Raw genomic sequence first — 26600 nt, forward strand, 5'->3', positions numbered from 1 at the left:
GGAAGCTCATAATGTCTATGGAGATGGGATAATAAAAAAAAAAAAAAAAAACCCTCCCCTCTTATGTCAGTGCCTCTAAGTATGAATGGAGGATGGCTAAGAGCACGGTAGAATTAGGTAAGGAACCATGGCTTTGTGGTTAAGGCACTGGGCTGGGATTCAGGAGATTTGGTCTCAAGAAATCTCTATTCAGGTACAGGCTCTCTGTGTCCTTAAGCCAATAGTTTAATCTCTCTGTACCTCAGTTCCCCATGTGTAAAGTGGCAGATAATACTTCCTTTCTCCCACCCTCTGCCCTCTCTGAAAGTGTGTGTGTGTTAAGTGCTTTATGGGTGGAATTTGGGATGATGCCCATTGCTGGTCAACACTTGTAATGCAGCGGCCATAGCTTCTTCTCGTACTCTTGGGGCTTTGCAGGCTGCTCCTGGCAGGCTCTCCAATTTGTCCAAAGATCAGCCTCAATGATCTTTTTTTTCCCCTTTGGTGTTAGTCAGATGCAGGAGCAGCAAGGGCGGGAAAATAATAGTACTGTATATCTCCAGCATAATCTAAGATGACTTCCTTATGGCAGAGACTTTTCTGTTCCCCTGGATTGCTCCCTAAACACTTATTTCCCCCCCCCATCCCCCTTAATCAGCAGCCACCAAAGGGAGGGGCTAGTAGAAACTTCTGTTTGCCTCTCTTCTGGTGTTTTGGAGGAGTGACACATGAGAATGCGAAGGGGGGCTTCACAGTGAGAAATCCTGCCTTTTTACATTTTCCAAACCCAAGGTACTGCATTTAAGTGCTTCAGTGGAACAGCATCTCAGCTCCGATAAGGCGCTAATATATATCTGTGCACATAGTGCACGCCTGCCATACTAAACTGTAGCTTATTGCAGTTTGCTGCTTGGGTTTTGCATTGGCCAGGAGGTACCCATCATTTGTTCTCACTGGGAGTCTGTCCAGTGACTGCTGTAGATTCTCTGCTTACTGATTAGGACCTGCCTCTCAAGTCAAATAGCACCGCAGTGGGTGTGCATTGAAATAGGATATATTTTGGGTCCAATCCAATGGTGACCAGTTAGCATCTTCCTTTCTTGACAGCCCCCCTTTGCAGGACAGTTTGTAGTCATAGTCGGGAGTTTGATTGATTGACGTCATTAATGAAGAGGCCTGAGGAGAGGGATTCCATTTTTGCTTCAGCTATTGTGCAGGGAGATCTTGGTAAAATGGACACTTGTTTTTCAGAAATGGGCTGACACATGTAGCTGTTTTGTTCTTAACCCATACATTTTTCTATAGGCTGTATTGCAGATGGAGAATTACAGCACTTTTCCAGTAGAAAAATTTACCATTTTCTTTTCCCCTTTCCTTCTCCTTTCCCTCCTACCCCCCAAAAATGATTTTTAGTTACTGGAACTTGGCAAATGCATTGCCAGCCTCTTCCTGCCAGGAGGCATGAGTGCGGCTGTCTTGGAAGTGGTTAGGCCAGAGTTAAACCTTTGCATCTCTTTTGTAGTTTTATTTGTGTTGTGCAGTATATCTGCTGAACTGCACTCATGATGCAAGTCATCTCGCACATTCAGAGACCATGACAAGGAGCTCCCCAGATTATTTTTACCTCTCCCAGAGCAGATGGCATTTGGGGAGGGAATCTGTAGTCAAACCCCAGAGTTTTGTACCCTGGGTTGCTGGTTTGCCCTGCTCAGTGAGTTATGGAACTAATCTGTTCTGAGCCCCTGCATTTTCAAGCTCCATTACTGTCCTTACCTGATTCTTGTTTTGAAGGGAAGAGAGGGCCCCACAGGAAGGAAAGGTGGTCCAGTGATTAGAGCACTAGCCTAGGACTTGGGGGACAGGGGTTCAAATCTCCACTATACCACAGACTTCCTATGTGTCCTTGGGCAAGTCGCTTATCCTCTCTGCCTCAGTTCCCCAGCTGTAAAATGGGGATAATATCCCTGCCTTGCCTCATGGGGGTGTTGTGAGGAATACATTTGAGACACATGCAGATAGTAAGGTAACTATATGGCCCCTGTTACCAAAGATAGATGGCTTTCTTTTTTTACAGTATTTGGGCTAGAACTTATTGCTCAATCAACAGGGATCAGACTTCTGGTTTCCCAGTGGGAAGATGACCTATTCTATTTAACCTACTTCTTGGCTGGATCCCAAGGGTGGGATATCTTAGACCAGGGGAAAAAACCCTTCTGTCCAGTTGAAGTGTATTCATTGATCTGTGTCTGTAAGTGCTTTTCAATGGCTTGGATGATGAAGAAATCCCGTCTCTTAAAGAGCAATCTATTCTCCACCTCAGCTCCATATTAAAGCTTTTTTTTGGCCTGGGAACAAAAAGCTTTGTATTTCTTCAACAATTTAGCCTGTGGTCTGTATCCCTGCAGAAGTTGGTGTGTGTTGTGCAGTCTCGCGTTTCTTATTTTAACAGCCTGCTCTTGATCATTTCTTCTGCACAGACTTTGCCTTCCCATGTGTTGAAAAGGCAAAAAATATCAGGGGCGGGGTAGCGGGGAATGGCTTCCTTGACGGAAACTCAACCCCACTGCACTGCAGATCCCTAGCCCACAGCAGCTGTGGCTGCTGGCACTGGGAGGCGAGACCTGTAGGATGCCCACTGGTTTACAGCAATTTATCAGGCAGGGTTTCTCTCTCCAAGCCGGAGGAGATGAGTGACCTCTGCACAATCCATCAGCCTGATGTAGGCGGGAGGCTTGGTGCTCTGGACAGGGAGTGTATTTGGGACTCTGTGAGTTAACTGTGCAGTTAGTTGGAGACACAAGCTTGAAACGTGGATGGCATTTTACTGGACAAAAAGGGAGGCTCGTTAGCATTCTGCATTTGACTGATCAGTTTTAATCCCAGTAGTGCTCAACATTGGCTATATTTCCTGCATCTGAGAGAACTAATGGCTAATGATTTAGATCTCTTTGCCTATATATCCTGTTTAATGGGCTTGATTTGGTTTATATACCACCTTGAGGGATTGGAGTTTTTTGCTAATCATTGCTAACCATTTTGCTAATGGTCTGGCCCATCAGACCCTGTTCATCCTTCTTTCAGTGCCAATAATTGCACTGCTTGAAGTTTGGCCCACCTATCGGTGCATTTTGCATCTGAACTGTACTGTCTGACTGCAGTGAAGACCAAGAGTACAGCCTGTGATTTTCCTGTCCATTTATTATAACATAAGTTGGTCATGTCCTCCGTTCCAGACAAGCCATGTTAAAACACCTGTTAGACCCCGTGCATAAGTACAGTCTACTTTAAGAAAATTTCTCAGGCTTTGGACCATATCATCCTGTGTGTGGCATCAAGCACACTGTCAGCACTTAAATAACAATTGTCATGTGCTATTGCACTGGAACTTTTTCCATAACTGGACCCTTCTGGGGGCTCACTCAGCCCTAATACCTTAGCACTTTTTTAAAGCTTGTTGCATTACCTGTGGAAATGACTGTGCTATGAGCGGAATTTAATATCTTGGTCCTGTTTTGTTAAGATTCCTAAAGAGCAAGTGTCCTCAGAAATATTATTAGTCTTTCTACTCTTGTTTTTTATATCTGAAACCTAGGCCAGGCTCTTAGCAGAAATCATAGCTCTGCATATAATTTTCTCAGGATTGTGGGGAGCTGGTTAGATTTAGGACTTGGAGTCTTTCCACCTCCATAAACTGAAGTTGTGATCAGACTTCTGTTACAGCTATGACCCAAGGGAGCAATATAGGGGCTAATTCACTCTTCTCCTGCTTACAATATGCAGACATAAATTATTCAAGGGCATCTTATGCGTCTCTAAATAATCCTGACAGACCTCAGATGGTTGATCTCTGGGACACCACCTTCCCCCCTCCCACTCCCCGGGTGTTAAATATCCAAAATCCAGCCTCTCCCCCTGACCTGTTTTGCTGGCATCTCAGCGAGTTTCAAGATTTGACAGTTGCTCCACTGTTAAAGGCAGAGAGGTTTGCAAATATACCAGAGCCTGAGTATTTTTAAAAAATTCAAGGAAGAAGCTAACATAGCCTCAGCCCCCTCACTGATGCCCGGCTGCCTCCAGACACACTTGTGTTAGGGCAGCAGGAAATTGCTGCACCTCACGCCCGATAAATAAATTCCTAGCAAATTTCATCAGACTGTCAAAGCAAACCGGTAATACCGTGTTTTGAAAACCAAGCCATGTAGCTAATCATTGAGTAAATATTGAAAAGTCGGCAATTTCAGCTTGACAATTAGAGAGTTGCTGTCTCCCTGCCCCCCTCCTCCTTTCCCTCGGCAGCTTCTGTACTGAAGTCTGATCACTGCTGGTATATTAGATGGAAATGCTGGGGGGAGGAGGGAAGGGAGAGGCAGCGTGAGAGCAAGAGACAGGACTGAGAGTGGAACAGTAAGCGTGGAGCTCGCTGCCTTCAGACAAAGCGCTCTGCTGCAGCTCTCTGCAAGGGCGCACCATTGATTTCTTGGTACAGACCACAGCTGTCTGGCTGCTTACAGACCAGAAACGATAGTGGGGAAGGATGGAGTCCCTGGGCAAACAGGAGCCTGCTGCTTGAATTTCAGGGTTAAATGCTGTCCCTCTGCATGGACTGTGTTAGGCAAGGGAGACAGAAACCTTTCTTGAGCTCTGCATCTCTGGTGCGGCAGTGTGCATTAGAAAGGCTGGCCAGCTCTCTAGAACGTATTGATCACGGCTTGCTTAGCAGAGGAGCTCTCCTGTGGACCAGTGCAGCAGTGGGATCCCTGACTCCAAGATCTTTCTGATAACACAGTGAGCTCTGCGTTGTGCAGGCATTGCTAGGGGTGGGAAGGATGTCTTAGAATGTGCAGAACAACTTCAGTTGATGAGAAGGTTCAAAGCAAGAAACCCCAGGTCCCTGGTCCTCTTTATTTTGCATATGCCCTTGAAAGACGGACGTGCTAGGAAGCTGGAGAAATTCTGCATCTTGCATACCAAATGCTCGGAGTGGGATGCAAAGGTCGTCTCTGAACTTTTCTTTCCTTGGCATATCTGATGTCTGGAGTCTTGCTAGAGGAAAGCAACGAATTACTGGACTCTCTTCTCAGGGTTGGGGAAGGGAGAGTTTGCCCATATGGTTTCTGTAGGGCATTTGAAGAATGAGTTTCTCATTTATCGAATGGCTGAAAGGAGGTGCCGGGGCATGTCATGGACATGAGCTACTGCAGGAAGAGGGGAGCGTGCGTGTGTGTGTGTGTGTTCGGTTTCCTTTTTATTTTGGCTTGGTTATGGAGCAAGGAACTGAAATGCCTCCTTTCTCAGAGCTGCATTCCATCTGATTGAGGGGCTTGGACGGCAGCATCTGCACTTAGATGAGAAAAATGAAGGAAGGTCAAATTCAAGTCTGTGCAGAACACCTGGCAGGATGGAGTGCATTGGGTGGAAAATGTGCTGATTCCTCTATATCTCTCTCTTACCCAATGCTGCAGTGTAGTTAGTCTCTCTGGTCTAGGATGTTGAATCTGGTGTCCAGCCCAGCCCAGTCAAAGCAGCCTGCAGGGAAGTGGTGCCTCTGGATGGGTGGTAAAATGACAATGCCAGGACTCCTAAACTCAGTCTCGCTGTCACTCGTGTCTCTGCTCCTCGTAACAAAATAGCAGAGAGGACCTGTTACCATGGTTTGCCTGTTTCGGGACTGTTTAGGGAAAAAAAGTATAAACTCTTCATATCTTCTGCTGCAGTTTGTGCGCTTTATTTCTGTTTTGCATGTCTTCCTGTGGACAGCTGGTCTCTAGTCTGGCTGCTGCTACCGCTTTATGAAAGTCCGTCGTGTCTGTGTGTCTCTCTCAGCTGCATGAAGATGTATCTTTCTCTCTAGCTGCTTTGTGCCTCCAGTATTAATGGCTCTTCTCACTGGCCTGGTGTACAGAGTATTGCACCTGAAGTTGCATGGACGAAAGGACCTGTGCGGCTGTATGTGTTTGTGAGCGCTTTCTCGCCACTGTCTTGCACCTGTGCTTCTGACTTGGGATGCCTTGGGTGAAAGTTTGCTGCCCCCTGAGATGAGACAAGGATTTGATCAGCATCCCTCTGTGGGCTGGGCTTTGCTCGTATGCTTGGCAAGAAACGTGTAAGCCTAAAAAGCCATGCATGTAATGCCGTGTAAGTCCATGGGCAGCACCAGGAGCTTATTGTCCATGGTCTGTGTGCGCAAGAAGAGTTGTCTACCTTCTGACTTGTACTGTGGTCATAGTTTGGCTTCTTTACGGTAGTGACTATGATGTGGCAATGCCATCTGTCTTCCTCAGAGTGCCGCTGCTACCGACTTAACGGTTTTTCCCTTTTCAAGCGTCTGCCGATTCCTCTCTCATCAGGTTCACGGATGCTGGAGCAGAGTGTCGGGGAGTGGCTGGAGTCCATCGGCCTGCAGCAATATGAGAGTAAGCTGCTTTTGAACGGCTTTGACGATGTCCGCTTCATGGTAAGTAGCTGTGTGAGATTTTGGCCAGGTTTTCCCCCAGCATCCATAAACTTGTTACAAGGCCCTGTGTAATGGGCAGCAAACTGGACCTATATTCTGTACCAAGGACCCTTGGAATCTGTGGCACTCCAGTGAAGCAGCTGCTGGAGATTCAGGAGATTAAGGCAACATGGAGGGGTAACCTGGATTATTCATTTTCATATTTAATTGCAGCTAAATCACATTCGTCAGCACTCATCAGCAGTGGGGAAGCTATTCCATGCATAAGGAGGTGGCATAAAAGATCATTTTGGATAAGTGGCTTTACAGAAAAAACGGAAACAGACAGCACTGGCACCAGATATCTCCCCACTTCCATGTAGACAGGATATCTAAGCCCTTCTTCCCACATCCTGGGGACCCCTAAGACTGACTGTCTGGTATATTGTGTTCAGTTGAACCAGAGCTGCTAGCTTTCTCCAGACAGATGCTAAGACTTTTGGCTGGGAGGGAATATTTTAAGAAAATCTGTTTGCCTCCCTATTTGTGATGCTCTCGTGGAAGTCAGGAGTCTAATCTCTGGGCCTCATGCAACTCTGAGTTGGATCGGGGTCCCTCTCACCTGTGCGTGTAGAATTCCCTTCACCATTAAATGTAATTAAAACAAATCTAAATGAAACTATTTTGAAATGAAAGCAAAAGGATATGTTTGGATTTCTCAGTTGTACAGGGAAGCTTGAACAAAGGACGCACTTTCAAAAGGTGACGCACTTACAAAAGGCAACCCCCACTCCCAAGTGGCCTCTTGAGAGTATCCTCAAGATTTCCATTGGCTTAGGTTAGCCTTAAAGATGAATCACTAACAGGCAACCAGTCTTTGCTGGTCTTTTAGGTTGACTCTTAAAGGTTAACTGCAAAGAGAGGAAGTCTCTTGATTATTTTCTTTGTGGCCTAGAGAGATGCCCTCAAAGTGGAGTCCAGAAAGTGTTTTCTGCTTGTGTGTTAGCTCTCAGGGATATCCCAGCTTGGCTTCTCTGCCTTTGCTGGAGGACTGGAAAATGAGGGTCAAATATTATTTATATATATTGCCTTTGTGTCTAGGAGCCCTAGTCATGGGCCAGGAGCCTTTTGTAAAAACAGTCCCTGCCCCAGAGAGCTTAAAATCTAAGTAGTGACCTCCCAAGCTGCTACTTTTCTCAGGGCATCTTGGGACAGGATGTTGTCAGTCCATCCTTTTGGCTTTGCTAAACCTTGTTAGTGCAATTTAAACACATTTTTAATAGTTGAAGAGGGAAGTGAAGCCACGTCAAAGTCTATTCTGAGTGTGGAGAGAACAGCATCTTGGGCTTCTGTCACTTTAATGGCATTATCCCATTCCCGTCCACCTGCAAAATCACCCAAGTTGAGACATGATGGTTCTACTGCTAAGAAAGAAAGGGTGAGGGGGGAAAGAGTGTGGGGGAAATAACAGGGTTTTTAAAGAGAAATAAAGAGCATAACACAACTTTCCTTGCTTTGCAGTTCACCTTTAAATCACCTGTATATCTAAGGTTAGGATTGCCACATCCAGAATACGGTGCTATAGCATTAAATGTGTGGCTAATGCCAAGGTAACATCAGCGCCAATGTCTCCACTCTGTGCTAGCCGGGAGCGTTCTCATGGAGGTGGAACTCACTCCTTATAACCGCAGGGTTCTGGTCTGCTCTTGATTTGATTAAGAGAAATGCAGTGACTTTGCTGGAAGACAGGGTGTTCCAAAGGGAACTGTGGACCGTGAAAGACAACAGGTACAATAATGTATTTGCAAATGGAGAACTTCTAAAATGGTGCGCACTGTTCTGAAAGTCAGTAGGACTAGTTCAGTCTTCTGTTGCTGAGAGGGAGTTGCTGGTGCTCTCAAACTGCTTTGGTGCAGATGAAAGTGGCGTATAATACTGTGGTTTTAGATTACTACAAAAAGTTTGACAAAGGCAGAATCCAAAGCGCTGTGCGAGAGAGAGAATTAATCCTGTTTGCGGTCTGAGTGAAGCCTTTCACCCACTTGTGAGCCTGGAATACACAGCCGTTCAGCACTGCACAAGGTACTTGGGGAGATGCGGGGGAGAGGTGGGAAGACTTGCCTTCCCTGTGGTTTCAGCTGGAGTATTTAGTGAGGCAGAAGATAATTATTGGTTAGGCTGTAGCCTGGACCACAGGATAAACATTCCTATGAATGACATGAGGCCTGGAAGGTGCACTTGTTTACTGTAAATATAGCACTTTTACCCAGCAGATTTGCTTCCTGTGAGTATTCAGTCAGGTCTCTGCTTCTGTGGCAAATGACTTTTTCATTCCCTTTGCTTCTGGTTAGCTCTGCAGAGCCAATGCAGCTCTAAGATAGTGTCGGATTTTACTGTCGCTCATGCATCTTAAACTGAGCATCTGCACTGGCCACAGCTTGCGCGCATGCTCTCTTATCTACATCCAGGTGGGCATTTTATCTCAGCCCCTCATATGTAGGTCTCTTCCTATGACTGTAGATCACTCTGGTCTTTAGCATCTTTCTTTTTTCCCCCTGTGTAAGATTTTTCCCTTCTGTTTGCCTTTCTTTCTAGTTTATTTCATTCATTTTACTCTGACCTTTTCGTGCTGCTTGGCTATCCTATATAAATGAAACCATCCCATGTACGCTGTCTGCAGAACCTTGGACAGCTCCACCAGGCAACAGTGTGTAGACAGAAGAATTATCAGCCTTTGCCAGTTTCATCAGGACTGTGTTGTTTGAAGAAGCTATGTGCCCATTAACCCTTCAGCTGCCTGAAGCATTGAGTGCTCTGGTGCTTCAGGTAGTGTTCACATTAGCAGTGTGCCTAGTGGTGAGAACTGGGCTGGGGCTCAGTAGGCTCCATCCAAAGATTTGACATCGATGTGAGATGGGGCAACTTGATTGACCTCTGTGCTGCTTTACTCGTCTAAAATACATACCTCCTGTAGGCCGTAAGACTTGCTGTTCTTGTAGTCTAGTGGTGCTAGCATTTCTGCACTTTCTTTTCAGTGCGAATGCCTCGTGTGGTTGCTCTGGAGATGGTAGTGGGCCCCTAGTTCAGATAATTTGATGGTGGTTTGGCTTTTGTGAAATGGATGGCTGAGTCCCTAGTGCACAGGTGCCTCTGTCCCCGCACCACGGCTACCAGGCGTGGCACTAGTTGACACTGTGGTGCTAGTCTTTGTACAGAGAGCAAATGTTGAGTGGGCATGGAAGTGAACTATCATCTGGTCCCCCACAGGGGATCCCTTGAGGGCAGGGTTGGGCACATAAGGAGAAACTGTTACTGCCGCTGTGCCTGTCTTGAATGACTAGAGCCCTTAGCTCTCGAGAACTCAGCCCAGCATAAGGTAGCAAAGAATCAAATTTAAACCCTAGCTACTGGTGTTTCTTCTTTGTTACTCATCCCTTATTACCAGTGAGCAATTGGTGGGATCCATGTTAGGGCTGGGTTGCCTTTCCTTTGACTGACTGGAGCTTGAAGCTGGTACAATAAGCACAGTAGCAATGTACAGTTCTTAAAATTCTTCTCCACTTGTTCCGTTTTGTTTTCCTGATGCTCGTGCATAGGGCAAAGCCATCAGGCACTGGACATATGAGGGACAAGTTACTTAGGAATATTTTTTCAGTGATGAATTTGCACTGCATCAGATTTAATTAAAGAGGTTGTAGATTTTACTCTTTGGAAGTCTAGCACAGTGGAGTTCTCAAAGGTTTCTGATGTGTTCATTAGCTCCCACGGAATCAGTCTGTACATGACTTTTCTATGTGACTTAATGTTTTCTTTATTAACCAGCCTAAATTTTCAGCTCTAATGAAGAATGTTTCAAACTGAAGAGGGATTTTTTTTCTGGAGTTCTTAAGCAGTTTTTATGTGAGGATTAATCCTGATGTGAGCCTCAAAATACTCAGTGTAAAAAGTAGCAAAGAATGCTGGGTAATGGCTTACAAATTGCCAGATGGGCTTTAAAGCTAATTGAGTTTTAGTAACAAAAATTAAAAAGTTGGCATCTTTTGATACTGAAATGTTGTTGTTGCTTATATTAGATGCTGCATCGCATTATCCAAAGTAGATCATGTTGCAGTTTTGTTTTCAATATGCAAAGAATGTTTCCCTGGATGCTTTCATCCCCTGGTGGCCCATTTGTGAGCAAACAACAGGCTCTTAACGTTGGGTAAGCAAGAAAACCTCACGAGAACAAACTGTTACATGTGTAACCGTTGCCGATCTGTCATGGTTATAGCATCCCAGAGCATCTATTTAGTCTAATTTCCATTTGAAAGGTGTTCAGTTTACAGCCCTGGTTTAAAGGAGACTTTAAAAATATATTCTAACAAAACCACAGCCTGTCCTGTCACTGCACGGGGTGACAAAGTAAATCCAATGTGTGCTTGTACAATTTCATTTGGCAGAATTACTTCATTTGAACAAAATTAAACATTACAACATGGAAGAGAGAGAACAAAGCTGTTTCAGTGTATTCTGGAGCAGGGAAAACAATTTGCAGTAAGTTTCAATTAAAGTTGTGTGGAGTTGAGGGAGTTTATTTAGGGGTTGAGGGAGAAGGGTTATTTATACAACAGAGTTCATTGCCCATGAGGGTAAGATGACCTGATAACTGCAAGGAAGAAAGAGTAGAAGTAAAAACTCAGTAAGATCACTTGAGGAAACTAAGAGCTCCTAAAGGTCACCAATGTGCAGTTAAGAAAGAGAGTCTCTGGATACCTTGGGGTGCGATCTCATATGGCTCGGTCTGTACTTCAATGGGAGTCCTTCAGGGAAAATCCTGGTAGTAGAGGAGCTGGCATCTCAGTAGGTGACACCTTTCCCTTTAAATCAGTACTGAACCAGCACTCCCTGTGGTGGCAGCAGTCACTGTGCTGTGACAGGGATATTTTTTGAATAAAATGAAAAATCAGGGCCCTGAAAACCTTGGGCTGCCAAAACTCCTGTGATGCTTTCAGAAGAGCAGTGTTGGCCCCCAGGTGTCCTAGTTGCATACCAGCTTAAGTAATTACTGTTCACCTAAAATTCAGTTGGCTCAGGTATTCTTAATTTGCCATTCTAAACCACTGTGCAGCATTGTTCGATATCTGCTTCGCTCCAAGGATGGGTGTGAAATGATTTCTGAATATGTAGCACGTCAATCATTTTGGGAAGAAAGGTGTTCCATGAATGTAATCAATTTTTTTAGATTAGAAGTTACTGATCTAATCTGGGAAGGCAGGAGGGCTCAGAGGGTTGGGATTGAGTTTTGGAGTTTCCAAGAATAGCAATCACGTTGCTTTCACAAGACCAGAGAGAGATCAGTTAGGTGACTCGCAGCCTCCCTTTCCAGTCTGCAGATGTACAATCAGCCGTATTGCTGCAGTCTAGTAACAGCTCGGTGACAATCACATCTCCAGCAGTGTAGTGGAGAAGCAATGTGCGCTGAAAGGAGGTGGTCAGTCTGGGGATCAGCACATTTTTCCCTCTCACGGTGCACTTCTACCTTTTAGTGAGTGATGTTGAACACCAAAGGAGTCTTTGGAGAGCTCTTTTCCCCCACATTTATCATGAAGAGACAACAGTTTGAGACGTAAACTGTAATGTGAGCCATGAACCTTTTATAGGTTTTCCAATAAAAAGAAAAGATGGAGTCTGTTTTAGTGAAAAGCTGTGATGTACTGCAACTGAGGACCAGAGATTTCACCCAGTGGCTCTGCTTTTATGGCTCCGGTTTAGGAATGGAAAACCTCTGCCTATAGCTATGTGCAGAACCCAGGCTTTCTATGTCAGGAGGCTGTTTGGCCTCTGCCACTGCTCAGTCCTATGTTGGTGAGAGCTGGTGGAATATGACATTCGCTTCATAGGATATAATGAATCTCTCACCTGAACACAGGGTGGATTTGATTTAAATCATGATTTAAATCAAATTTAAAGACTCTATTTAATCATGGATTTCTACCTAAGTGCATTCTTGTTGGTTGTTATAAACTTGCTACATATTCTTCACAACTCCGAGATAGATGTAGGCTTCATTTTTAGAAGGTACACGCTATACATTTTTAAGTGATTTATTTTGAAGACTTTTCAGATTACTTTTACAGCTATATCAGAAATTCATTGGTTATTTCATTTACCAAAGGTAATTGAAGCAGATATTTATGAAGTCATTGAGAGGTGAACTGTCTCCAATTCAACAGGTTAATCATTAATATTTGGAGGATTTTCTTGTCATGCTGTATTAGGAGGAGAACATCACCAGACAGACATTTTAAATTGTTTTATTTAACTAAAAAAACATTATGTATTCTGGATTTTTTTCTTCAACAGCAAACATCTAATAATTTAACAAAACAAGCATCTGAATTTTTGAATTTAGTTAACCATTCAAGTTTTTTGAAATCAGGTTTTTGTTAGAATAACTAAAATAGTTAAATGAAATATTTTTTTTAAAAACAAAAATTAAATAGACTCCGTCAGCCAGGTCAACATGAGAAACTTAAAATGTTGGCTTCTGCAGCTAACTCAGTCGCCTTCACCTTCATTTTTCTGTTTGTTCATAATCTGGAAAAGAAAAACAAGCTTTCCTGCTTGTTCAGGTCCCAAATGATTTTTCAGTTTGGAACAAATTGGTCCAAAGGAAGAAAATAATCTTTCTACACTGGCAGAATAAACTACTGCTGTTAAAAGTGAGATGATCACTTCAATAGTCTCTGAATCCAAGTGCTTAAGTGACTTCTACCAGTTCACTGGAGTGACTTTCTTTAAAACATCATCAGCAAACATATATTTCTTGAATGGTTCTTATTCCCAAACTGGGTCTCTTTTATGGCCTGCTGCCAAGGTTTTCCCTTCTAGAGAGAAAATGGTGTGGTAGATCTCAAATCAATGAAGGCTGCACTCAGAAAGACTTCAAGACTTCTGGAATATGCTGCTCAAACAGTTTCACTTTTGTTTCTACTGCCTGTCCCTCCCTTCTCACATTTATCTCCAGACTTCTTCTCTTTGTCCAGATCCATTCCACCTCCAACAATCTTCTATTCATTGAACTTTCTGGAACTTTGCACTTTTAGAGAGAGGTAAGGGATTGTCTCTGTATACACAAATGTTCAGAGGAACAATAGGGTTGAGATCTGTTGTTTCTCACCTCTCTATATTTATTTATTTTAAATCATTTTTGCTGTTAACAAGCATGCTATCTCTGGAGACACACATTCAGAGTTTGAAAACTGCAAAACTAAGCATCTCTGATGGTATCTTTTAGACTGAGCACTGAGTCCCATTGGGTAGATAAAAAGATTAACCTAAATAATCTATATGGAAGCCCCTGGAACCCCATAAAATTGGGTCCCTAATCCAGGAACTATTGGAACTAGTTTACAAAACTTTTCTTAAACATTACATGAATATATTGTCTCGTACTATAGAATTAGAATTTATAAACCCTATCCCATCATATATTTGAGCTATAATGTGGTGTTGTCACTTATTTCAGGCTGCACTTAATCTGCGCTCCTAGAAGGAGCGGGGGAAAGATTCAGAAATGGCTTTTGGTCTAATTTTCCAGAATGAGGCCAGAGTTCTCCCCTAAATGCTATGATACAGCCACTAAACTGAAGCACAGTTATGTCTCTGGAGACGATCCCTTATTCCACTTTCTGGGGAGTGTTCTTACAGTAGCTCTGTTTCAGTAGTTCTGTGAACAATGCTGTAAAAGATGTTCAGTGATCCTTTGTCCTATTACTCTTCAGGATGAGTCATTTAGTTCAAGGGGAAGGCCTTCCCTCTGTCACCCCTTCCCTAACCACTGTGCTTTCCCTTCATTGCTGCATTTCTGGCTGGGGGCAGTTGAATTGTGACATTTCCTTTTGCTATAGGGCTTTGATTTGGTGAGCAGTTTGCTTTATTAGGAAAGGATTTTAAAAAATAAAAGTTTTAATAAAACATAAATTCTACTTCCTTGATTTCTAGCCCACTGGAATGTTTTCCTGAGAGAGAAAATATGGTATGTTTTTGTTTTTTTGATATTTATGTGATAGATAAATCCAACCTAATTGCAGTTGCTAGTTGAGCATAACTCAGCTGTATTGTGCTGACCTTGTCCTAGCAAATGTAGCTTTGCAAATAGGATAGAATGCCAGGCAGACTTGCATGCCAAGCAGCATTTGTATTATAGTACTAATGAACCAGAGCCATGTGCGCTTCCAACAAATCACCAGCCGAAGAACTCAACAGCTGCCTAACTCAAAGATTCCCGGCAAGCTATTGCCTCATCCCAAATTTGGGGAGCCAGATAGTGGACCATATGATAACACCCATAGAAATTTAAAAATGGGAGAGCTCCTGGTGGTTCATTCAGTGTTAAATAGTGTGGCTAGATTTAAAGAGCCAGACAGTTGTTTTTGACCAGTAATTGTAGCTATGGTAAGGAATAATCAAATCACATGCTTCAGATCAGAAGCTAATCACAGAGGTCAGGAAGGAAACTCGCCCTCCTTAACCTCCATGTATAGCACTGCATGATTGGCCAGGTCCCTTACATTTCTCAGGTATTTGTAAAGGCTTTTTTCTTCCCCTGAAGCACTGAGTATTTGCAGCTAGACAGCTTGAGAGGTCAACAGTCTGAGCCAGTGGGGCACATCTCCCATTTCCTGGTTGTTGCACATTTATACTATGGTTGAATGTTTTTCAGTGCAACTGTATTTAGGATTTCATGAAGAAAGTGAGCTTAATGGAATTCAGATCCTTGGGTCTTTTTGCTCAGGCCTGGATTCCTAGAGAATGTTTAGAAAGCACCTAACCGTGATTCAATGAGACAGTGTCAGAAACAGAAATCTGTTCTCATGTAATGCCTTGGGCTCCTCTGACTTCCATTTTTTTAATTGGAGAGAAGTAGTAGAAATTTGAGGGCATTAAAGAACAGAGTGTTTGCAAATAATTTGGAGTTCTGACATTAATTTGACTAAATGTAATTTTAGTGTCAAATCAGATTAGCGGGCAGTGATCTTAATTACAGAAACGCCTTCGTCTTTTCTGTCCTCCTTCTCCTCTCGTGTATGTGTGAGCAGAATGCAGAGCTGAGGCACTGGTTTGATGGAGCGGAGTGGAGCTGAAATGCAGGTTTATTGAATATTTCTGCCAGGCTCTGTTCGCTTTGGACTACACGTTCCAGGTTTCCAGGCAGCACTGTTTGGAGAGGGCACTCGCTGCTGTTGAGAGAGGGTCAGATAGACCCAGAACTGGTTGTATGGAGCCACCTCTCCTTCACTTGGAGAATCCACTTACTGGGTGCTAGAAGACAGTGCTACTATCCTTCCCTATGCCTGAGATCAGCATGCATCACTCTGGAGCATGGCCAACCCCTGACCTCCTGAATCTAGGAATTCTAGGTCTGTTTTGCACACTCAGCTCATATAACTCCCCGGCTCAGCATGCGCCCCATTGGGGAACTGCCAGTCTTTTAACATCATCTGAGAGGCTCTCTGTCCTACAGCGTCTTCTCTATTTGTTACGAAGCTTGTCATTCTATGGGAGCAATCTGGGAAAGACTTGAGTTACTTGTTCATTCCAAGAAAGTCCTCCACTGAGTGATCTGCTGGCGAGTCCATATGTGTGTAAGGATTTGTTGCTTTGATGTGTAGTAAAACATTACCCGCATTAGAAATTTGAGCTAGTTACAGCCATTGGCGTAGCTGCATCAGTGGAAACGCCAAGTAAAACAGTATTAGTGTTGATCTTCATTAGTGCTGCTTGTCCTGGTTTCAATCAGGAGTGAGCTTCTTTGTTGCAAATCAGTTTTTGGACAGTCTACTCTGTGGGTTTGTACTGGGGCAGTTATGCTGCGGACTTGCCGTTGAAGGCTGTAATAGGGGCAAATCCCCATTGTATATCAGGACTCAGTATAATGAGATGTGTCTTTGATTCAGTCTCTCCAAGACCCCATCTGCGTGGTGAAATTTGCTGTCCTGAAGCCATTTTCGATATGTGGTCTTGTAAAGTGTTCCAAGGAAATGTGTTTTTTTGCTGGTTGCTGTGGATGGAGCAAAAACCATTCCGATTTAAAGATGGAGGCCAGTGGGATTTTGTCTTTTGCTTGATATCTCGGGTGGGGTCTGTGTCAGAGCTATTCTCTAGATTAGGCAGTAATCTAGAGCTGAGCGGGTGGTTTTTCCCCCTGTACAACTGGATGGCAGCATTGTCACCTGAAATGGTTTTCATTTATTTTACAGCATAGATGGTGCCTAAGAGTTGATTAGCCAGGGTTATATGGCATTATCTATCATTCTCCACCAGTGCTCATGTGTTGGGAACACACTTTTGCTGAACGGGAATACAGGGTGCTTCGAAATAAAGGGAGGGAGAGGAACTTGGTCAGTAGACTGATTCTGGTGGCCTGGATGAGTGTCTTTGGAGACGTGTGGAATTGAATCCTCCTTTCATGCTGCACGACTACTCTTCGGAAAGGTGTCTGAGCAAGCCTCGATTCATGCTGTGAAATGCTATCTTTTTGACAACTCTCCAGTGAGCTCTGAGAGTGCAGCTTGGACAGTCAAGAGTTTTGCTTTTCTCCTAGATGGTGTGTGTGTAGTTTCTGCTCTGGAGGGAGCGGCATGACTCATTCAGCCCATGACTGATTGGTGAAATGGCACTGGGGCATAGTTGTATGACAGCATTGGGCCGTACGAGCCTTCGTACAAGCCACTGGATAAGGTGGCTCAAGCAATGCCACAGCAAGCATCTTGAGTGAGGGTTTTATAAACCTGATCCAGAAAATTGAGTGGTGGTGCAGGGAAGCAAGTTGTGTAATGGGAACTCATGTGCTGGAAACGGGGAGAGCAGGAGAAGGATCTTAGTGAGGGAAACACTCTTATACCAACAACCCACACACCAGTGAAAACATGACCTCTTATTTATATGGTAGCATTTATGAGCCCCCAGTCTTGGGCCGCGACCTCACTGTGCTAGGTGCTTCACAAACACAGGTCAGATTAGACTGGCCCGGAAGCGCTTATGCTGTAAATTGAATCCCTGTATAAAGATTGCTTATGAAGTATCTGTGGGCTGTTCACCAGGACATTAATTGTAGGCCATGCTCCGTCCCAAGGCAGGATGTAGAGTGCTCTGTATTATCTTATTGAAGCATAGGGTACCCTATATCACTGGGTGTGCTGTCCCAGGGCCCAATCCTGCCTCGTGCTGAGCTCCCATCAACTCCTGCTGAAAATGGTGATTGATGAGGATACTTTACCTGTGGCAGAATCACGACAGTTGGAGAAGCATTTCTCTGTCCATCTTGCCACAAGTTTATCACCACCTGACGTGTTTTATTTCCCTTCGCTTCTTCCACTATTGATGTCTATAGTTCAGGATGCACACAGGAAAGGAAACACACAGCCCTGGTTATTCAGAGCATTGATTGCAGAATGGCTAATACACAGAGCCCTGTAAGAAATCTGAAATTAGCATGCAGCCACTTAATTGTTGCTTTGTTTTTTCCCCAAACACATTTTGGATTGTTACAGTGGTGACAGAGGGAATTAGTCGTGGTTGTCAACATCAGGCAATTTCATTGAGGGGAGAAAAAAATTTAACTGCTGCTTTAATGGCATTTTTAATGCTTATCTGCCCCAGAGCTACTAATGAATTGAATATAAGTATTCTCTGAACTGCCAGTTTTGGTCCACACACTTTGCTTGGCAAAATCCAATGTGTGGGATGAGTGGCACTAACTTCAGATTGTTGGTGGCAAACTTTTAATATCTTCAGACTCTCTGTACTAGCACTTCTAGATATGCACTGGGAAAGGAAGTGGTTGAGGGAAAAGCAGGATGTAGAAAATATGGAGTAGTGTATCCTCGTGGTTAGATGTAGGCATCAGAACTTTTGGGTTCTAGTCATGATACTGCCACTGGTTTGTTGCAGTAAATCATTCGAGGCCTGATTTTCAGAGGTGCTGAGCCTCTAGCTGCCTTCATTTGGAGACATGAGTGTTCAATGCTTGTAAAAATTCAGCCCTTAGCCTCTCCATTTCTTTTCCTCCATCTGTAAAATAGCAGATGGTGCTGGCCTCTGTGTTCAAAGCTGTGAAGGTCTTTGGTGAAAAGCCATGAAGTGCATAACTCTTATATCAAATTTTGACTGATCAAAATGTGTTCTTGTTTCTAGGACAAGCTGTCAATTAGCCCATTAACAAGGGTGAGGCTGATTTTATTCTGTCAAGCAAGGTGTAGTAATGCTTAGCGCTTCTATTCTCCAAGCGCAAAACCTCCCCACTCTCCTAAGAAGCAGGCATATACTACTATTCCCATTTGAAGATGGGGAATAGAGGCCTAGGGCACGCTGTGACTTCCCTGAGAACACAGAGGGAGTCTGTATCAGAGCCAGACTTTAGGACTCTGAGTTCTTGGCTTCCAGTTCCATGCTCGGATGGGTTTGCACAGGTGAAGTATGATTGCATGAGGCTAAATGTGCAGCTTCTATGGCACTAACCTCAGATGGATGCTGGGGCGAGCTATTTCCTTCTGAATTGAATTGCAGTATTGTCACGCTCCCTGAAATAGCTTCCCTTTATCCAGTCTTTCCAAATTCAGCTACTTCCGTTACATTCAAAATGCTGCTCTTTAAGACGCTGATGGACCTTACAATTGAACAGTTTTTATGAGCCTGGCAGCAGCAGCAAATAGCAGCTCAGATGGCAGAGCTCAGAGCTGCTTTTCAGATCCTCTTGCTGGGTGTGTAATTGATGCTGCTGCACTAGAAACTGATAGGTTACACAGAGTACTTTGGTTTGTTACCAAAGTGTAGCTGTCCTGGAGCTCTAGAGTCAGGTTGTGATGCCATGCAGGGAGTCTGTGTAAAGCCCCCTTTGGTGCCCAGAAGGGACACTGCAGATGTGATCAGTTCTGAGTGTACTTGCATCAACTCCCCTACCCCACTGAGTGATGAGAGGGGAAGGCAGTGCAGCTTCAGCTGGAACAGAACCCCAATGTCTAGGCCTTCGGAGGTGGCAAGGTTGAGATTTCAGATGACATCACACACCGCCTTTCTCCAGAACAGAAGTGGCACTTTCCAAACACCTTCAGGTGCTCTTTGTTGGGCACTCACCAGCTTTCCTGGAGTTGCACAGCTTTCCAGTGGTAGGTATGCAAAAAGCAGCTATAGGCTTCAGATACAGCAGTCTGTGTAGCGTTGTGGTCTATGTGGGATGAGTTTGCTATCCTCAGTTCAATTTTCAGCAATCACTCACCGAAAAAACCCACAACAGATCACGAACACCTCTGCGGCCAGCAATAATTTTCCCCTTTGGCAGTCTTAGCAAGGCCCATGGAGTCTGAACTCCCCTGTCATCTCTAGGGGAGCTCCTTACAGGTCAGAATTGAAACATGCTGGCAGAATGGTGTGGAGGAAGCTTGCTTTGGCCACCATCTGTTCTGTATTTGTGCTAAGGATAAATGGAGATCTCCAGGGTGGTCATCCAGCATCTTTTCCCAGTGTTAAGTTCATAAAGTCTGTCACATTTCCATCTTAAAATTTAATGGAAATGATTTCACCACCAGGGTTTATCATGTCTCTTAAAGAAAAGTGACATAAGGGGGTAAGTCTAGGGGCTGTAAAGTGACCTCGGATCAGGGGTAGGCATTGCTCTCTGTTACTGTTCGTGCTGGTCTGTAAGTTAGCAGATGTCTAGCATCTTCGGTAGAGAACTAGTCAAGCAGCCAGGTAACTCTTTGCAGAAAGCAAATCAGTAACAGCAGTAGTAGAGACTCTGGACAATGCAGATTCACCTGTGCCCTCTTGAATGAGGTTGGCTCTGCTCAAATGAAGATTAAAGGCAAGGGGGTTGCTTTGATTCCTGTAATGACTGGACCAGATAGTCTCTTCTGTTTGCTGGATCCTGTTCAATCTGGCAAAATTATGATAAGGTTGCTCATTTGCTATTTTAATAGTTAGCATTCCCTATACCTGGTCTGTCCTGCCATCCAGGACCTGTCTTTGGAGTGCAGGCTTGCTAACGGAAGCAGAGCCCATGTTAGTGTGAATTTAGCTGAGCAGCTGGGACTCATTAAACTGTTCTGCTGTCTGGATGAGCGTACATGTCCGATGCAGAACTCCTTTTGCCGTAAGCTTTTCATTGGCGGGAGAGGGAGGATGGAATGAGGCCAGACTGTGTGTAAGACGCAGCATGTGAAAACTGGGTAGTTAAGTGCTTGTAGAGCACCCTGTTGGAGGAGAAATGCTGGCAGATTTCAGCAGCTTCGCTTTTGCCGTTTCACTTTGGGGTCGCTAAGCAGTAGGGGAGGGTATCTTGGCATAATGTGGTCTTTGACTTTGTGTTCTTCCTTTTAATGAGACACCTGAAGATTTACAGGCTGTCTAATTACAGTGCAATACATGAAGTGTGACTGAAGCAGACCCTCTCTTCAAAAGCTTGTACTTCCATAGGCAGGTCAGGTGCCTAATCAGTGACTCATTGCTAAAGGATCACAGACTAGCATCTCCTTAGACAGTATGCTACAGGGCAGGGTCCATCTTCCTTTGTTTAGAAAGTACCTAGCAAGGTGGCTTATTCCCCCGCAGCTAGAGAAAAAAGACCAAAGATACCATTTCAGTTGTCAAGATGATTAAAGGGTACAGCTGCTGTTTAGAAGGTGCTGTCCTCAATGGCATGTATTCCCATAGTCAGAGCACCACTGGTGTGTGTATGCACCCCCCACCCACCTTTCTGTACCAATGTTCTCACCCCAGGAAATGTTTGTATTGCATTGTTGGCTTTGATATGAAGGGGATGCTGCTCAGGTGTTCCAGTGCTTGTACATTGGACTTACCTGTCATTTCCTTTGGAGGAGCTCAAAGCGCTTCAGACATAGAGTTTAGGCTGAGCCTTGCCCCCACTGAATTAGATGGGTATCCCTATTGTACGGATGAGGGAAGTGATGTCCTGGCTCTCGATCCTGTATCTTAACACCAGGAAAATCCTGTAATAGCAAAGCCTCTCCTCCATCCGCTCAGTTCATGCTCTTTGTCAGTCACAGCATGGATACATTTCACGTTTATCAATAAAACCTGCAGCTGGGAAGTAGGCCTGTTCAGTGACATTCTGGTTCAGCCTGGCAAGAGAGGATTTCCAGAGATCTGTAATAAAAGCAGGCTGTGGGGAGATTTCCATATACACATCATGGTCCTGTATCAAAATTCTGCACTAATGCAAGCATGCTTGTTTAAGGGACAGCTGCTAAACAAGCCATCTGTACTACCGGGAGGAAAATGATTTGTGACAGCTATTCCCTGATGGAGTTCCCCTGTTCCATTTGGGAAAACAGGGGAAGGTGTGGGGCTGGGGTCTTGCCATAGAATTCAGGTTTTCATGCATGTTAGGGTCCACGTGCAGCATTGAACTGTTTGTGTCACGCAGCCCAGAGAAGTTCACGAGGTAAGAAGCATATGTTACCAGGAATAGTCTGAAGTGTGAGTTTTCCAGAAGTTTTTTATTATAATTGGCATTTCTGAGCCTGCTGTTGGAGGAAACTCGCTTGGTGGGCAATAGGAATAGTAGGAGCCCTGTGGAAGTTATGATTCCCGAACATGTCCAGTAAGGGTCTAGAACAGTCCCTGAAAGAACTAACTGTAGTGGGTTGAGCACAGGGTTGGGATCGAGGGGGAGGCTCATACTCCTGGCTCTGATGTGCATTTGCCTTATGGTCTTTGGCAAGTCACTTACAAACTTCTTCCACTGAAAGGGAGTCAAGCCATTGACCTGTGACTGCAGTGCAAGAACTTCTTCTGTAACACAGGTGTGATGCTTACTTACCTGGCAGGAGCATGGTGAATATTGTGAGGTGCTTTGGAGATGGACAGCCCTGGATAAGGTGTCTCATTGCTAAAAAGTAACCTTAATCCTCAGGTTTTTTTTCCGATAAAGAATTTCCCAACCCACTTTAATAGTTGATTGTAAATAAGGTTTCTCTATAGTTAGTGTAAGAAATGGCATCACATTTTAATAAGATGGTTGTCTCCAACATTAGGCTTAGAAATGCCCCTTGTAAATAAACTTTTTTAGGGTAAATAGTTTTTTTTTTTTTGCCTTGTGAACTACTGAGTCCGGTTTTGCTTCTGTACAAGAAATCCTCTGTGCAAAAAAACCCCCAAAACCAAAACCCTGATAGGTTTAGTCATGAAGTTAACTGGATTCCTCTTAAACTGAATTGAGCTGGCGAAGGAGAGATGGCACAGAGAAAGGAAGGGAATGAGGGCAAGGGTTTCAGGAGCGAGTGAGAAGCTTTGTGGGTGACCTGGAAAGGAGGTGATGAGGATGCCAGAGGGGGAAAAGGGAAGTCACAGCTGAGCTTGTTGATTATCTCTCTGGTGTCCTTGGGTAAATCTCACGCAGGGAGGGTTTTAGTTGGGATCAAGTTGTCGGGCTTATGGGAGACATTGAAGACAGAAACACAGTAAGGAATGTGGCAGAACATAAGGAGAATAAGTTTGTAGTGGAGGAAGTACAGTCACAGGACTTTCTGCAGAGGTGCTTGGAGGGCTTGTATGTAGGGAGTGAGCCTGGGTTGGTGGGATGGACTTTTCAGGGGAGAGTGAAGCAGAAGGATTGTTCAGATCATCACAGGAGAAAGCAGGGCACAAGCTGGGACAGAGCCATACGCGAGACATGAGCACAGATGGATTAGAAGCCATGGAAAGGAATTGGGGGAAGGTCAAGCAGGTGAACCTGAAGGCATCAGCTGTGTATCTTGACAACGTTCCTGGATTCCCTGTGGATAATGCCTTACCTTGGACAGTTGGGAGACTGAAGAGGAGCAGCTTATTCATTTGGTTTGCAAAGGGTTAAAAGATTTTTTTAGCATTTGTGTTTAATAATTTCCTTTAATGGCAGATTTTTTTTTATTAGAAATGGAATCTGGCTGGGTTTAAAGGACACTCTGTAAGCTGCGGATCACTTACAGGAAAGACCATAATGATTGATTGGCAGTTGTTACTCTCTCTACTTGTTAAGTCCCCTTAATATGCAGATTGTCCCTGAGGGATTTTAATGCAACACATAAAAATGAGAGATGGTGAGGAGAAACCAGCTTGGTTCATAAAACGTTCGGTTTTGTGCTCATGCTTGGCTTGAGGGCCAGCCCAACTTTCCGAAGCCTGCTCCAGCAAGAGGGGACAAGTCCACTGCCTCTTGGGCTTGACCCTCGCTTGTGAATCTTCTGCGTAAGGCAAGTGTTCACAGCACAAATATTCGCTACCAGCCCTTGCTTAGACAGCTGTTGAGAGAGTGGAAATGGGCTCTGTCTTTTGAAATGAGCCTGATTAAAAATGTAAATAAGGTCTGTGTCTACATTAAAACAAAACAAGTGCAGCCATCACACTGTTTCATTCGGGCCCAAATAGCTCTTCCTGCTGCTTGAGTTAATGTCACTTGGAAAAGGTTTGGTGTCCTCTAAACCATGTCCTGGAGAGTGAGTGAGTGTGTGTGTGTGTGTGTGTGTGTGTGTGTGTGTGTGTGTGTTTGTATGTGTATATATATGTGTGTATGTATATATGTGCAGCTTGCAACAGTGGCATTGAATTCTTGATGGACAAAGTAAAGGGTCTTTCCCCAGTGTTGGGCTAGAGAGAGGACTGAGTTTGAATCCTGGTTCTGACACCAGCTTGCTATGTGAACTCGGGCAAGCCAACTGACCTCCTCTCTGCCTCCGTAAGATTTGAGAAACCCCAAGAGAGATCCTCAGCCGCGCTCCCGTCCTTTGATGCCATGCAAAGGGCCCTAAAGGCCCCATTTCTGGCTGGGCTGTGGAGATTCCAGACAGCACTAGGAGGCTGCTCCAGCCCAGCTCAGACAGGTGCAAAGGTAGCTTAAAGATCCCTCAGCTTCCCACTTCCCCCCTCTGAGACACGGCACAGAATCTCACCCCACATGTGAGTGGGAACAACGTTGGGTGCGTTCTACTCGTAGGCCGTAGCTGTTCACAAAGCTGGGTGTAACTGCTGCCTATGAGAGCAAAACTGGACTGCCCTAAGAGGTCTCTAACCCTGCTAATACTTAGCCTTGTTTCCCTCTCAATTCCCCTAGCTGGTGCAAATTATATGGCTCCCTGGCCTACTATTCTCATAGAACTTTTATTGTATCCCACCCCTGTTGCTGCTCTTGTGTCCCAGTGGAGGCTGTAGGAGTTTAAATTCACCAAGGGCCTTTTTTTTTCCTTTTGACAGGGTTGTGTGTGTTTTACAAGACAGCTGTTTGCGACACAGAAGCCAGCACATTTGTAGCCTTTTGAAGGGTTTCCAGTCGTGCTTCCTATTGTGTTGTCCGTTACCAAACAATCAAACCACAGTGCTCCATTGACCCCGTGTTGCAGAGTCCGTTTGCGAAGGGTAGCTAGCTTTAAAAAGGAAAATCTTGCATACACTGACTGCTCACTACTCCTTCGTGCGCCTGCTGTACCATTGCTGTCTTTCTGAGGTGAAGCCCCACAAAGGAGGCATGAGATTGGGAGCAGCAGCTGGTACCATAGAGCTGAATTCCTCAGTGCCTTTAAAAATTAACCTTTGGAAAAGCATGGAAGGATTGGCCCTGGTAAGCTAGAGGCTCTTTGGACCAAGCTCTTTCCACTGTTTTAAACAGCGCTCACACATGGGTGCTCTGGTACTGTGGCTATGGGCTTCAGACTCTCTTCTGCAGAGACCTGCTGTGCCTGCATTTCCTTAAGCTTTCATGCTTTCTCTTTGCTGTAGATGGAGCAGGGAGGGTGTTCATCTGCCCTTCTGACTCCTGTACTGCAAATGCTGAACCAGGGAGCCCTGTTTTCCAGTCACTTGCTGACTTAATCTGCCACCATTGTTTTTCGTTAAATAGCTCTCTGCTGCCTGACCTGAGGGCAGTGCTCCCAAATACATTGTACTGCGCATGCTCTTCAAAGCCTTACCTCTGTTCCTTTAAACTGATCTCCCTATTGAAAGGAATAGCTCCTCTTTTAAGGGTAGGGCCTGCTTCACTTTGTGCTGGGCAAAGCAAAGGCTGGGGGTGCTCCTGCAGCTGTCAGTACTCTCTCCGCTGTCATGAGCGGGTATGTGGGGAGGGGCTGGTCGTCGTCTTCATGCAGGACCAATAACTGCTGCCATGACCTGTGTGAGGAAAACACTGGCCAGTGCCACGAGCTAGAGCTAGCCGACAGTCACTCGGCTCCCAGGTATTCAAGTGTGGCAGCCACTTAAAAGGGGCTTGGTGAATTTAGTTTTTAAAGGGATCATCCCAAAGGTCAGTCAGCTCAGCCCTGAAGAAATCTGCCTGTGCATATGCGCGCATCGATACCCTACAGGCCCCTAAAATATGCTGTAGACTAATGGGGGGGGAGAGGGCCTTTGATGAACACCCCCTCCCAGAGCGTACACTTGTAGGGTATTGCTGTATGCTACGGATGCGTCGAAGGGCTGAGTACCGTCAGCGCCTGTAACCTGCTAATACACCCCCACACTGAGCGACTCGCTACATTTACATTTTGTGTTTAATTTGTTTTAAACGGTGGTGCTATGCCACATATCCTTCCACTGTGAAAATAGTTCCCCCTAAAGGATGAGAGAAGGAAGAGGCAGTAAATTATTTTTTAATTCCACTACTTTGACTAGACTTTTCAGTCCCCCTTTCCTTTAAGGTTCCCTGCACTATGTGGACCCCTCTTGTCATGGGACACTGCATGGGACACTTTCTGCGACACTGCAGCCAAGATTTGTTTTATAAAAATGAACTCCACGATAGCCAAGACCTCGCAGTTCACCTTTAATCTGTGGCCAGCTCAGGAATGGGGAGGGCATGTCTGCAGCTGAAGTTGGGCTCTCTCCAGGTATATGTTTGTGTACAGCACCTAGCGTAATGGGGGACTGACTTTGATTGGGGCATTTAGGCACTATTGCAATATGAGTCAGTGGTGTTAACTGGATATGGACAGTCAAGTAGCTGTTACAGTATGGCTATTTTACTGATGGGGGCGACACATCTGGTCTTGTATCTGCACGCTGCAAGTCTAACTGGATACTGACAGGCGTGTAGCCTCTGTTCAGGGAAGGAAGTGCAGTCTGCATGTGCTCTCATTCCCGCTTCACACCGAAATAATGAGCTTTGAAAAGCAGCAGCTAATGATGAAAGCCTCTGCACTGGAGAGGGGTGGGTTGCCTC

At 44.8% G+C, this 26600-nt stretch overlaps 1 protein-coding gene across 15 annotated transcripts in view; it reads left to right on the forward strand.

Moving 5' to 3' along the window:
* Positions 1 to 26600, forward strand: part of ANKS1A (ankyrin repeat and sterile alpha motif domain containing 1A) — a 158673-nt gene that overhangs the window by 104963 nt on the left and 27110 nt on the right. For 9 of the 15 annotated variants that reach the window (XM_038379560.2, XM_038379561.2, XM_038379562.2 and 6 more), the window contains one exon: positions 6327 to 6433. The exons of 3 other annotated variants lie outside the window; for them this stretch is intronic. In XM_038379560.2, the coding sequence (XP_038235488.1) occupies positions 6327 to 6433 (107 nt within the window). Of the gene's footprint in view, positions 1 to 4337; positions 5665 to 6326; positions 6434 to 26600 lie in introns of those variants that run through there. 3 more of the 15 variants (XM_043500236.1, XM_043500235.1, XM_043500239.1) reach the window with 3 other exon arrangements.

Source organism: Dermochelys coriacea, chromosome 21 (assembly GCF_009764565.3).
Source record: "Dermochelys coriacea isolate rDerCor1 chromosome 21, rDerCor1.pri.v4, whole genome shotgun sequence".
Taxonomy (NCBI): domain Eukaryota; kingdom Metazoa; phylum Chordata; order Testudines; family Dermochelyidae; genus Dermochelys; species Dermochelys coriacea.